Source organism: Hippoglossus stenolepis, chromosome 6 (assembly GCF_022539355.2).
Source record: "Hippoglossus stenolepis isolate QCI-W04-F060 chromosome 6, HSTE1.2, whole genome shotgun sequence".
Taxonomy (NCBI): domain Eukaryota; kingdom Metazoa; phylum Chordata; class Actinopteri; order Pleuronectiformes; family Pleuronectidae; genus Hippoglossus; species Hippoglossus stenolepis.
The window spans coordinates 20,629,228-20,640,967 of NC_061488.1; the positions used below are offsets into that span (position 1 = coordinate 20,629,228).

Genomic DNA, 11,740 nt, shown 5'->3' on the forward strand with positions numbered 1-11,740 from the left:
GGGGAAATATACATTTAGGGATTTCCTGAATTAAAAAGAAAAGATAAACTAAAGAGATGTAGCATATGATCTGCAGTTGTCAGACAGGAGTTAATGGAAACTACAGTCTGTCCCTGTCTGTTTAAACTGATTGTCTGGTTAACTAACTAGCACATCAGTTTGCTCTCTAGGACAGAGATGATCCAAAAAGCCCAGAAGAGTCTGTCCTGGGGTCTGCAGCCATTGGTTTCACCAAACATGTGGAGAAGACAATATAGGGTGAGCAATGATGATGAGTCTCTCAACTGCAAGGACCGTTTGTTCCCTGAGTAATCCCAATAGAATAGTAAATTACAGAATCAATAATCTGTTATTGTTATCCTTGCTTGCTGTTGATCAATTTGTAATTGATTTTTTTTTTTAATGTGAAACACCTCTGATAGAGTGCTTTAAATGAATTAGACTTTGGTTCTTTATGAAGAAAATATGACTTTTATATGTAAATATTAATTAATGGCATTTCTTTTAATAATATACATTTTCTTCTTCAGCTTTCTGTAATTTTGTCATAATGCTTAAAAAATGCTAATATTGAGCCAGACATGCATTAAGCAAGGTGATTTAGGCTTTAAAGTCTAATACAAGTGTCCTAGATTACAAAGTGACCTGTCCCAGATTATCGAATTCAGGCAGAATGTTTCTTCAGGTGTGGTGAGAAAACATCTTAAGGATTACAGAAAGGTATAATAAGTTACCGTAATGTGTAAAACAGATATCGAAGTAAGTCGCAGGTGTCAAAATTGCCCAAAATGTCCCAGATTACGCAAATTCACCCTATTCCTTCTCTCCAGAGGATGGACCCTTTGTCATTTTCAACACTTGCTCATCAGATTTCATGAAGCTCCCCAGCCCCTGTGCGGCAGGTTCAATGGGCCGCTCACTAATAACCACACAGGACCTAACTCTTACCAGGCTAATGGGACAAATGTGCATCTCAGTTAATGGATTGGTGGGTTTCTGTTCTCAGTGGAAGCCACACTTTGTGATTTAGGCTGATAAGATAGGTGTATTTTTACATCAAATTATTACCTAGACCAGCGTCGGGAGCCATAAAACACAATCACCTCTACAAAGAACTGCAATACTCATTTCATTTCATAGCATCCGCCGGGCTGTCCATCCTTCTCCCCCACCCACCATCACCATTACCGCTCAGCCCACCCTCCTCTCTCTTTTTGCTGAGGCAAGTCCTTGTGTACTTGGTGGGCGCTTGGAGGACAGAGGTGCCATCAGATATCAGTTGTCCCTGCCATGTTTCAACACTGAACAGATGAATGGGCTTCATGCAATAAGCCTAAAGGAAGAGAGTAGTAAGGCGGAGGGGTAGTTGAAGTGGGGAGTTGTGAAGTGTGTGGGTGGGTGGTGGGGTGCTCTACAAAGTGCCCTCAGCCACGGCCAACGTTCCATCACACACGCAGGAGTTAATTCATATGACAGAGGGTTTCTGTCACTCAGCACCGTGAAGACACTTAGCCTCGTCTCTATTTCACATGATGACATGCGCATACAGCCGCGGCGGCGAGGAGCCTGCTCGGTGAAGGATGGCGGCACGTTGCTGTCCAGGCTCTGGGTCCTGTCATATACGACATCTAGAGGGCAACAGGAAGCCGATACAGAGCGTGGAGACTGGCTCTCAGCGCTGACAGGCAGCCTGATGACCTTATCGCTGAATCACAACACTGCACCAGTGCAAAGTGGCAGCGTGTGTGCGCACACGGGCATTCAAGCACACACAGCTTAGAGCAAAGATGTGTCTGTGCAGTACATATCAGAGCTTTGATCAGACACACTGCAGATCGCCAAAGCACAGGAGCACAAATATCTTAATATCTCTGCCTGAAATAGTCCACAATCACTTTCACAATATTCCCTCTGACTCAATGTGCGTCATTGCAGGACTAAGAACTGGTGGTCATGATGAGGTTATTAAACTCTAGATAAATTACACTGGCTGACCCCAACAACACACAGTGAATGAAAAGCAGCAATTATCATCTCTCTGGAAAACATCAATCTATTCCAGCTATTTACTGTTGTTTTTAGTCATTTGTCCTCAACAATCAGACACCGGGTTCATTCTAGTTTATCTTTCTACTTGTTTGTCTCTTTAATTAAGACAGTGCAGATAAGTACATCAATAGTTTGTTCTGACTGATAAAATACTTATATCAGATCTAACAGGCATGAGACTCTCCGGGCTGCTCCCGTACGACTCAAACCAGATCGGGGGCTGTGAGAAAGGCTCTGCTTCTCCTCAGGGAATGGGCCATAAAATTATATGACAGGCTGCACTGAGTGAACAATGACAATGATTCCATTTCCATATTAAAACAATCTTCCTTTATAGATTGTAATTACGTGTGGGCAGCTACAGATGGGAAGTTAGGTTTTACAATGCTTTACTGCAAAGAGTGCTTTTGCAAACTACAGTTTTGATCCATATTTATGAAGAATTCCACTTCTTGTTAAGCTAGTGCAGTTAATTATTCATGACAATATGTATTGTATTTGGTATTATTCCACATTAAGACGCAGCTATAGCACAGAACCTTTCCGTGCTGGCTCGGCTTTGATGCCCTGGCACTGAATCTAACCAGTTTTCCCTGAAAGAGCCAATCAGACTCAAATCACAGCCCTGGCATGCAATAATAAGTGAGGGTGATTATCTCCATAGCATTGTATGTTCCTTTTGTTATAGAAGTGCCATTCTCAAGGATGAAAATGGAGCTGCCGACAGAACGAGTAAGAAGAGCATGACAATCATATTAACATTAATCAAATCAGATATGAATTCAACTGATCTTTTATGGAAGATTAAAAACACTCAAATACGCTCATGTAGCAATGGGCATGCAAGGCGCAATTTATATTTTAATGTGTTGCTGAGATATTCTTTAAAGTGTGATCAGGATGAGCTGAAATCAAAACACAAACCCTATAATTAATGGATGACCTAACACAAGGCTGTGGCTGGTATTCATTCCAATTATTCATCTAGCGTCAACTCACAACGTACATTATAACAAGATATCAAAACCTTAAGAAATTATAGAGATTCCCACAACTCATTAACTGAACCTCTGGCAGAACTTTGGTGTGATTGGGGAATTTCATAAAATGATGAAAAACTGTTTGCTCGGTCCCACAGATCAAAAATATTTGATTCCCAATAGGAAAAGCATCTTATCCCCACATTAGTGAAACTGGAGACTGGGCCTCATTCAAGCACTAAAGGCAGATTAGCTCTTGAGTGGTACACATGAGTACAACTGGTGCCTGCTGGTGAACATAATTTATTATAACACCCAACAGTGTAATGAAATATATCCTTTCTTCTCTCTCTGTGACTGCCACATCTCCCTGAGTGCCTCCCACCTAAGTTGCGGACCACTCTGTGTGAGCAGGGCTCCACCTGGTATCTGAAATCATGTCAAATCGTCCGTATTCATTCCCGTCTCTCTCAGTGATGAGACAATCTTGACAACTGTCTCGTTTGATAAACTCATCATTTGGTCACATTTGAAATGTTCGAAAATTGTGATGAAAGCCCGTCACACTTTCCTAGAGCCTAAGTCGATTAAAGCAAATTGCTTGTTTTGTCCTCACCAACACTCCAACAGCCAAAAGATATTCAGGAGAGAATATCTGACAGGAATGTTCAGCATTCTGGCTCCAAAAATTACTTCAACAATTATTCAATCATCTAAATAGTTCCCCATTATGTCAGGAGACTATTCAATTAAATTGTTCTTGCAGCTGATTGTCGCCCACTAACAAATGATTCAGACAAGAAATTGATTCTGAAAATTATTTCCTTTTAATTTCCTGCTGACAAAGCAATTATTTGAATTGACAAACACCAGCGCACCTTGGTTAGTCACTGTTCACTGCAGTGCTAGTTTCCCCTCATGGTCTCACAGCTCTGCCTGTTATGAACAACACGGGATGACATCGAACAGCAATCTTGTTTGACTGAGCATATGCTACTCAAGGCAGCCACGGCCAAGTGCATCTCATTACCTTAACACCCCTTGACGTGCACGGCGGTAGCATGTAATAGGACACCAGGTGAGAGAGGCAGATGTTTGACTGACCCAATGCTATACGCTTCCTGACACCGTCGGGATCTGCTGCTGCTAAGCAAGAGCAGCAGCCGAGCAGTGGAGCGAAACATGTGATTTATATTAATGTGCTTGGTTTAAAGGGAATACCACCACTAACCATTTGAAAACTCTAGAGCGGTCCGATCAATATTTATGCACGAGAACAACTCTCTACTGAAGTTGGAGGACCTGTAATGGTCCCTAAATATGCAGTTTAATCTGAATCTTGGAGAAATGGATCAGTAGCGATGGCACAGGGAAGTGTGGGAGCAGCTGCGGTGACTGGTGGAGATGAGGGCCATGTTACGCTATTACAGGATGAGGCTCATTTATCTGCAAGGAGTAAAATAAGCACTGTGGTGCCCCACAGTCACTCCACCTCTAATTGTATTGAGGAGCAGCTCCAGCACTCACATCCTCCTGACGATGCTAGTTGGAGTTTCTGCTCTCAAAAACAGGCCCTTTCATATATGAATGTGTGGTGTGTCCAAATGTGGGGATTTTTAGAACCGCACCGAGCGTGATTTTCATGCCATCACAAGCACCCAGTGGGGTTAGCAGAGAAAGAGACATAGGTATGGCACCCCCACCCGCTGAGATGCCAGAGATGTGCTCTATTCGTCCACATTTAATTCTCATGTCAGGTTTGTACACTACCCCGCCCACAGGGAACGACAAATTGAAACTTCTCGTCGCAGCAGTAGGATGGCGCTCCCTTGGGTGGAAGCCGCATTCACGACCATGAGATTGTTTCCTCTCTCACTGGAAAGCAGGAGCGTGCAGTATAGCTTGCTAACATCACTGCACGGGACCTATAGGACTTCTCAGTTGACTTTTTTTGTACAGTTACCACCAGCTAACATTCAAAGCCGCCATTGTGTGACATTGCCAAGGGCAACGTAAAAATGGAAAATATTCCCCCATGCATATACATCCCCTGCAAGGACTGACACTGTAATTCAGGTCTGGCCTTCAACATGTCCCGTACAGTACACATGATGGGGGCTCCTGATAGATTGCAGTTGCAGTGATGCAGCACAATCCAGGCCGAAGAGATATTAACATGTAGAGTATACTCAGACAAATGGGTTGTGGATGAATACAAGCTCGAGGCACAAAGAGAGAATATGCAATATGCCTTGCGAAAATAAACAGCTCTGCTGAATGTAATGCAGAGAGGACTGTAAAGCTACGGTGAGTCACTTCACATTTCACTCAGATAACCCTCCAGGATGCCCTCCTGCTCTAATACAGACACAAAGACAATGGCGAGTTCCAGGAGACCGTTATGCCCCCCACATGATGCCATAATGTGGCTTTAATATTCAAGAACTGGCCCCATAGAAAATATGATCACGGCATCAGGCAGAAAACCGAACAGGACACAAGACTGAAGGAACATAACTCAAATCATTTACACCACTCTGCCAATGATGGAACAGTTTCAAGCCCAGAGCTTTCTGCAGAGAAAATAACAATGCAGAAATAAACTCAGCGGTGCACTACTCTCAACCACAAGGGAGGTCAAAGCTGACGGCTAGAAAGAATTCATATTCAGGGGGCTATGAGATATGAGCTTTGTGAGCTGCCAAATTGATTTAGCTGTAAAAATTCTTTTCATTTTGTTCCATAAAGATGCTCACACTTTTACAGCAACGCCGCATATAGAAGCAGGCCTCGATGATTTGCTTACAATTTACAGCCAAGGTCATAATCAAAGCGGGTGTCCCTTTGCATGCGTAATGCCGCCTTGTAGAAGACTGGAATGAAAATCACCCTTTTCACTTCAAAAAGTCTGTAATTCTCTGCCACTCTGATTAGTTTAATGCTTGGATGGATAGCCGCTGCTCCCCGAGTTAAAAGAGAATACCAACTAAAGATTTTTAAATTCATTACTCTGGCACCCCATGAAGACTTCCTGTCGCCAACACAGAAGCTGACTTGTTAAAGCTGTGAAAGCATCCAGGATCATTTACAGGGATAAAATCAGTTTACGCTGTGAATTGCATTTGGACAGGAGAAGTCAGGGAGTCGGTGTGATGCAGAGAGTGGGCCGACTATGTGAGTCCATCATCAGGGGAGCCACGTACTGACTGTAAAAGCCAAAGTGAGTCACCTCAAAATTTAGTGACACAGCCTGTAGACATTTCTCATAAAATGTGTGCTGTCATTCCCATCGACAGCTTGTGCCACAGTCCAGGAGGACAGGACAGACATTGTTGTGTCTGCCTCTCAGCTTCAGGACATTGTTGTTTGTGTTCAGAGACACTGATTGGATTATTCAAACATGTCACTGTGACACGGACTATGACATGTGCTGTAAACATGGCATTACTGTCTGGCACTAATATGACACAAAGTTTAGTTTCATTCATATTCAAGTCACTAAGTTCTTATTGTTGTTTGAATGATACTTGCAATTCCCCACATTTTAAATAGGTTATTTTTTTGCTGCACGGGAAGTGATGTTTGACATTTCTAGATTATTTGTACAAATCTGAGAAAGTGCTGAGTGGTAGATGAGACCTGAGAAGACAAACAATCATGTGCCGAACACCTGAAACTCAAAGGTGCATAAACTGTGTTTTTAATGCCATTTGGAAGTAGCAAGACACAATTGACAAAATATTCAAATGGTTGTTTTAATGTATTAGCATTAGCTATGTTACGCTATTACAGGATGAGGCTCATTTATCTGCAAGGAGTAAAATAAGCACTGTGGCGCCCCACAGTCACTACACCTCTAATTGTATTCAGAGGGGTTCCAGCTTCCACATCCTCCTGACAATGCTAGTTGGAGTTTCGGCTCTACAAAAGGTCCCTTCATATATGAATGTGCGGTGTGTAGATAGTTCACCGAAAAATGAAAATTCACTCATCTACTATCAAAATAGCATCTACGATATTTAGGCTAAAAACATTGTTTAATTGCTGCTGTTCAGAGTCCAAATTTGAATGTCGGGGCTCAAGGACACTTGCATGACACCACAGGAGCAGTATGGAGGCATTTTAGTTTTTTCCGGTTTTCCATCGGCATCTGTTGAGTAGATAATGAGCGAGTTTTCATTTTTCTGTGAACTATCTCTTTAACATGAATTTGGTGTTGTTTCTACTGTAAGCTCTTCTTTGGTCTAGAAACATCTGGAAAAATATCTTGTTCCTCAGCTGCTAGATGTTCAATTTCATTCAAGTTTGTCTGTCTGCTGTTTGATTCTGGACAGGTAACATGTAGAATATTTATCAGTCTGTTTATCTGAAAACAATTCATATGCTGAAGGAAAAGTTTGTGGGCTTTAAACACAAAAAACTGAAAGAGGTAAAAAAAAAAAAATATCTTAAAAAGCTGAGTTCTCTGTTTGTTCATCACCACAAACCTTTTATGACAATTCCATTCCATTTTAATGTAAAAATTGTTTTAGTAGAGCTTTAAACTTCTTCCAAAAAAAGATGTTGTGTAAGCTGCTTGAAATGCAGAAACCACAGCGATGTGTACTTCCCTGAGCATCAAAGAAAAAAAAATTCTAAATCGAAGAAATTGCTCCAAGAATCATTGGCCTCATTATATCACATTATCTCAATTTGAGGAATTGTTTTTATATAATGTGTTGAATTTGAATTGCCAACTGACTGTTCACCTCCACCTTACGAATGTGGGTAAAAAACGTTCCAGCCCACCACCTCTTCACACCAGCCCGATGGTTTGTGGTTGACAAAGCAGAGAGAAGTTGCCTCTGCTCTCTTACTTCACTGCTGAACCCCAAATCTGGTCCAGCGGGGAAAATCCAGACATTTCCAAATTTATTGTTGAATAAACTGGCAACATTGAGAGCGGCTGACAGGCCATTCATCGTGGTGGGGCGCTGGCCCAATGGCGTGCAGGGACAGGGCTGCTGCGCTTTGATTTCCTGTCTTGGCTGCCATGACAGATGAGCCGTGGAGAGGGTGGGGAGGCGACGCAGCCACTCGCCACCACAAGGCTTCACCTCTCTCTGCCCACCAGTTCACCCCCACTTGACGCTGCTTCCAGGGCCCTCGGGGGTCATAGAGGTGGAAGGGGTAAAGAGCTGGTGATGGAAAGTGAACGGTGCTTTGTCTTTGTTAGTGATGTGCAGTCCAAAATACACAAAAATGCTGTTAATGTGTCGAATACTACAGCTGATGAAGATCAGTGATGGTCAGAAATACTTCTGCAACAGCACAGACTGGTCAACGCAGCTGGTTTCAATTGAGGATTTTAGTCGTACTTGAAGATTGCAATTATGGATTTAAAAAAATAAAACTCCTTTTATCCTTAAAATTCAGGAGCGAGCCGAGAAGAGGGGCGAGCAACATACAGATAATGTCAAAGCTCAGATTTTCCACAGGTTTTAACCATCAGGCCAAACCCAGCAGGATCTATTTACTCTCCCAATATCAAGGGTGGTAAGGTTCACGAGAGATTGATTGAGTGATTTTCTACAATAACACGCTAATGAGTTCATTTTCGGCTGGAAATGAGTCAATAATGAAAGGCTGAGGGGAAGGGGAGGTACGCTGCGACTCCTCAGATTATATGCAAAGGCTTGAAAGACAAATAACAATCCACCATCGAATCATGGGTGGCAATAAGCGGCTGGTGACAGAAGCATTCTGGGAGAAAACGCTGCAAATTAGAGGCAAAGGGAGCACATATCAGCACACAGGCAGTTCATTTTTCACATCAGTGTCTACTTTTGTTCCCGGCAAGCTGCCAAAGACATTGATGTAGGCACTATCCCCCCCTCTACAGTAATTATGCTGCCGGCCAATGCTTGATTAAAAGATCTAATCTGCAAACTTTGTGTTCAACATCTCCCAACAAGTTCCAGTGCTTTAAGCCTCTTCTCTGTGTCTTTGACGGCTGGGTTCCAAACTGTTATGTCATGGACGGCAGCCAATGAAGTGCAGGCAAACATCCTTTTGCTTTCTATTCTGTGTCAGGGTGAAGGTGTAATTGCACCAGTGAATGTATTATTCAGGAGGAAAGCATGGCATGGATGGATATAGCCTCGACCTGAGTGAAATTATAAAGCTCTGCAGGCTGGTGTCAGGCCTTTTTCTCTGTCTGCACCAGTCAAGTGTATTGCTTTTTCACTTCAAGCACAATTATGACCCCAAAGATGTGGCAAAGAGCCGGCTCTATGTTGCTGCAACAAGGTAACAGCTACTGAAAACACTGATTTAACTTTAGAGATAGTCCTATTGGAATACTATTGTGAAAACATGGTAACAACGACACTGTCTGTATTTAAGTATAGTGTTAGGTCCAATAATGTCACTGTGCACTGGCTATTCAGTATCATAGAATCTCTATTAAAATATTATAAGACAAGGTCACCATAGTTATGAGCTCAGACATATTCCAAGTCCATGCAGGGCGCTTTTATCCGTCACTGTGTGGATTTTCTCCTCTGGATCACAGCATGTGCAGCTGCATCCCAATAACAAGCCCTCAGAGACAATGGTGCCTCTAACAAAGTAATAAATAGCTGTAGTTGCCCTTACCCTCTCTGAGCAGATGGGAGTAGATGAGCCAGAGGAGCAGCAGGCAGCAGAGTGACGCACCTCCACCTGCGGAGAGCGTCTTCACTCCAGACTGCATCCTGCACCTTTCAGCCTCTCAGATTATCCAAACTTTGAACGCCTGTGCCGTTTAGATGTCAAGCAGATGAGCGCAAGAGGGGCTAATCCAGTGGCGTCTCCGCAGCCTGTTGTCGGCATCCATTTTGAGGTTATAATAAGAGAGGGACTGATAGTAATCCCCCCTTTTTGCTGCTCAAATGCCCTCGTTGAGCCGCATATCCACCCAGGCGGCTCAGCGCGCGCTCACTGAGGCTACAATGTCACCAGACCTGGCCAAGTTTACGCAGCTGTGGCTCCAGGAGCCGAGATCCTCTGTCGGGCTCCTGCAAAAACCTGGAAGTGTGTAGATGCAGAGGAGTGAGCAGCCCCCTGCAGTTTGGATCCTCACACGGAGAAAGATCTTGATGATGCTGGGAGAGAATCTCAGCCGCTCAACACCCCCCTCATCTCCTCGTCCGGGCTCCGCACTCTTATCATCATCAGTGTTATCCTTCCCAGGCAACTTCTGCTGTGCCGTGCCACTCTACAGAGGAAGGCGCACGTTCAGCCTGGCGGACATGGCGAACACACAGCGAACAGCTGGGAAACTTGTCAGAAAACGTGTCCCCACCTGCCCACAATAAAAACACTGCTCCTGAAAAACAGCTATGGGCGCAGATGCGTCATATGTGGCCACACGTGCACCGCAGCGCACGACAAATGTCACGTCCAAACCCGGAGCGCAGCGCAGTGGCGCGCACTGAGAGCGCGTCAGCACCGACGGTGCGGGGAAGTTGGGCGCACTTGTCACCTGTTCGAACCCTCTGATGGAGGCTCTGGGACAATTTGTCAGTGATGATGCCGAGCTCCCGTCCTCGCAAGTGCTGGAAGCGGATGAGCGCGTTAACCCAACCCAGCCTTGTTACTCTGTCCCGGTCTGCTCCATTTACATGCAGCAGGCGACGTGGAACAGGAGGATTCCCCCCCCTTCAATCCATGGAAGGCAACACTGCTGCTATACTGCTGCTGCACCCTGAGTTGCCTTGACTTCTCTCTCTCTTCTCCCTCTCTCTCTCTCACACACACACACACACACACACACACACACACAGTGTCCTAATTCCCTCCTCCAAGTGGTAAAAAAAACTAAACTCTCAGGCTATAAATCCCAATCTGTAGATGATGATGATGATGCTTATTAATACACATTAAGATGTTCTATCTCAGCCCACAGAGCAGCACCAACCTCCCCACCTCCTGACCTGTTACTTCTCTCTCTACACCCCTCTTTCATTAGTGCAAAGCCCCCCCAGGGCCTGCACGGTCCTGGGACTATACGGTCGCCATTTAGCACACTTGCATACTGGGGGAAAACGTGAGAGGTTTTCTCCTTTAAGACGACTGGTGTTATAGCGAGGGCAGTGTCTCAGAGCTCTTTATAGCAGAAGTTAGATTATTATATACTGCATGATATCAAATCAAGACTCAAGTGTGCACACACAGGGACACATACTTCTTGTGTATATACACTGTGTTTGTGTGGGCGTAGGAGAGAGAGGGAGAGAGAGAGCTAAAGCGTTGCAGATGCCAGTCCGTCTTCTGAAAGAGCACCATTTAAGTCTCCCTTGCCTCTCGGAGACCATTACTATAACTCACCCCCCTGTCTCACACACACACACACAGACACACAGACACACACATAGACACACAGACACACACACACCACATTCCATGACCAGTAAATGTGCACTTTATTAGCAGATGGAGAAGTTCCCTAAATGCGCTGCTGGGCTATCAGCCTCTCACTGAATGGCTTTTATGATGACGTATTGGCCGGGGCCGAGGCCTGTCACGTCATCAGAGGAATGTATGAAAAATTACTCAGGCTGCAAAGACTTAGCATTTGTTGTGTACTAAAGGGAGTCTTCGTCGATATTGCACCTCACTGCCACATCAGCAGGGTGTCGTATACCTTTAAAGCTGAGGATGTTTTATTGGACGGTTTTTGCATCACTCTA

The 11,740-nt window shown here is 44.2% G+C and overlaps 1 protein-coding gene across 1 annotated transcript in view; it reads right to left on the reverse strand.

Annotated features, from left to right (window-relative positions):
- The window catches only part of tafa5l (TAFA chemokine like family member 5, like), a 54,034-nt gene extending 43,777 nt beyond the window's left edge, over nt 1-10,257 (reverse strand). Inside the window, exon 1 of the mRNA XM_035158221.2 lies at nt 9,666-10,257. Coding sequence (XP_035014112.1) covers nt 9,666-9,762 — 97 coding nt within the window. The 5' untranslated portion in view covers nt 9,763-10,257. The remainder of the gene's footprint in view (nt 1-9,665) is intronic.
- Nucleotides 10,258-11,740: the final 1,483 nt, after the last annotated feature.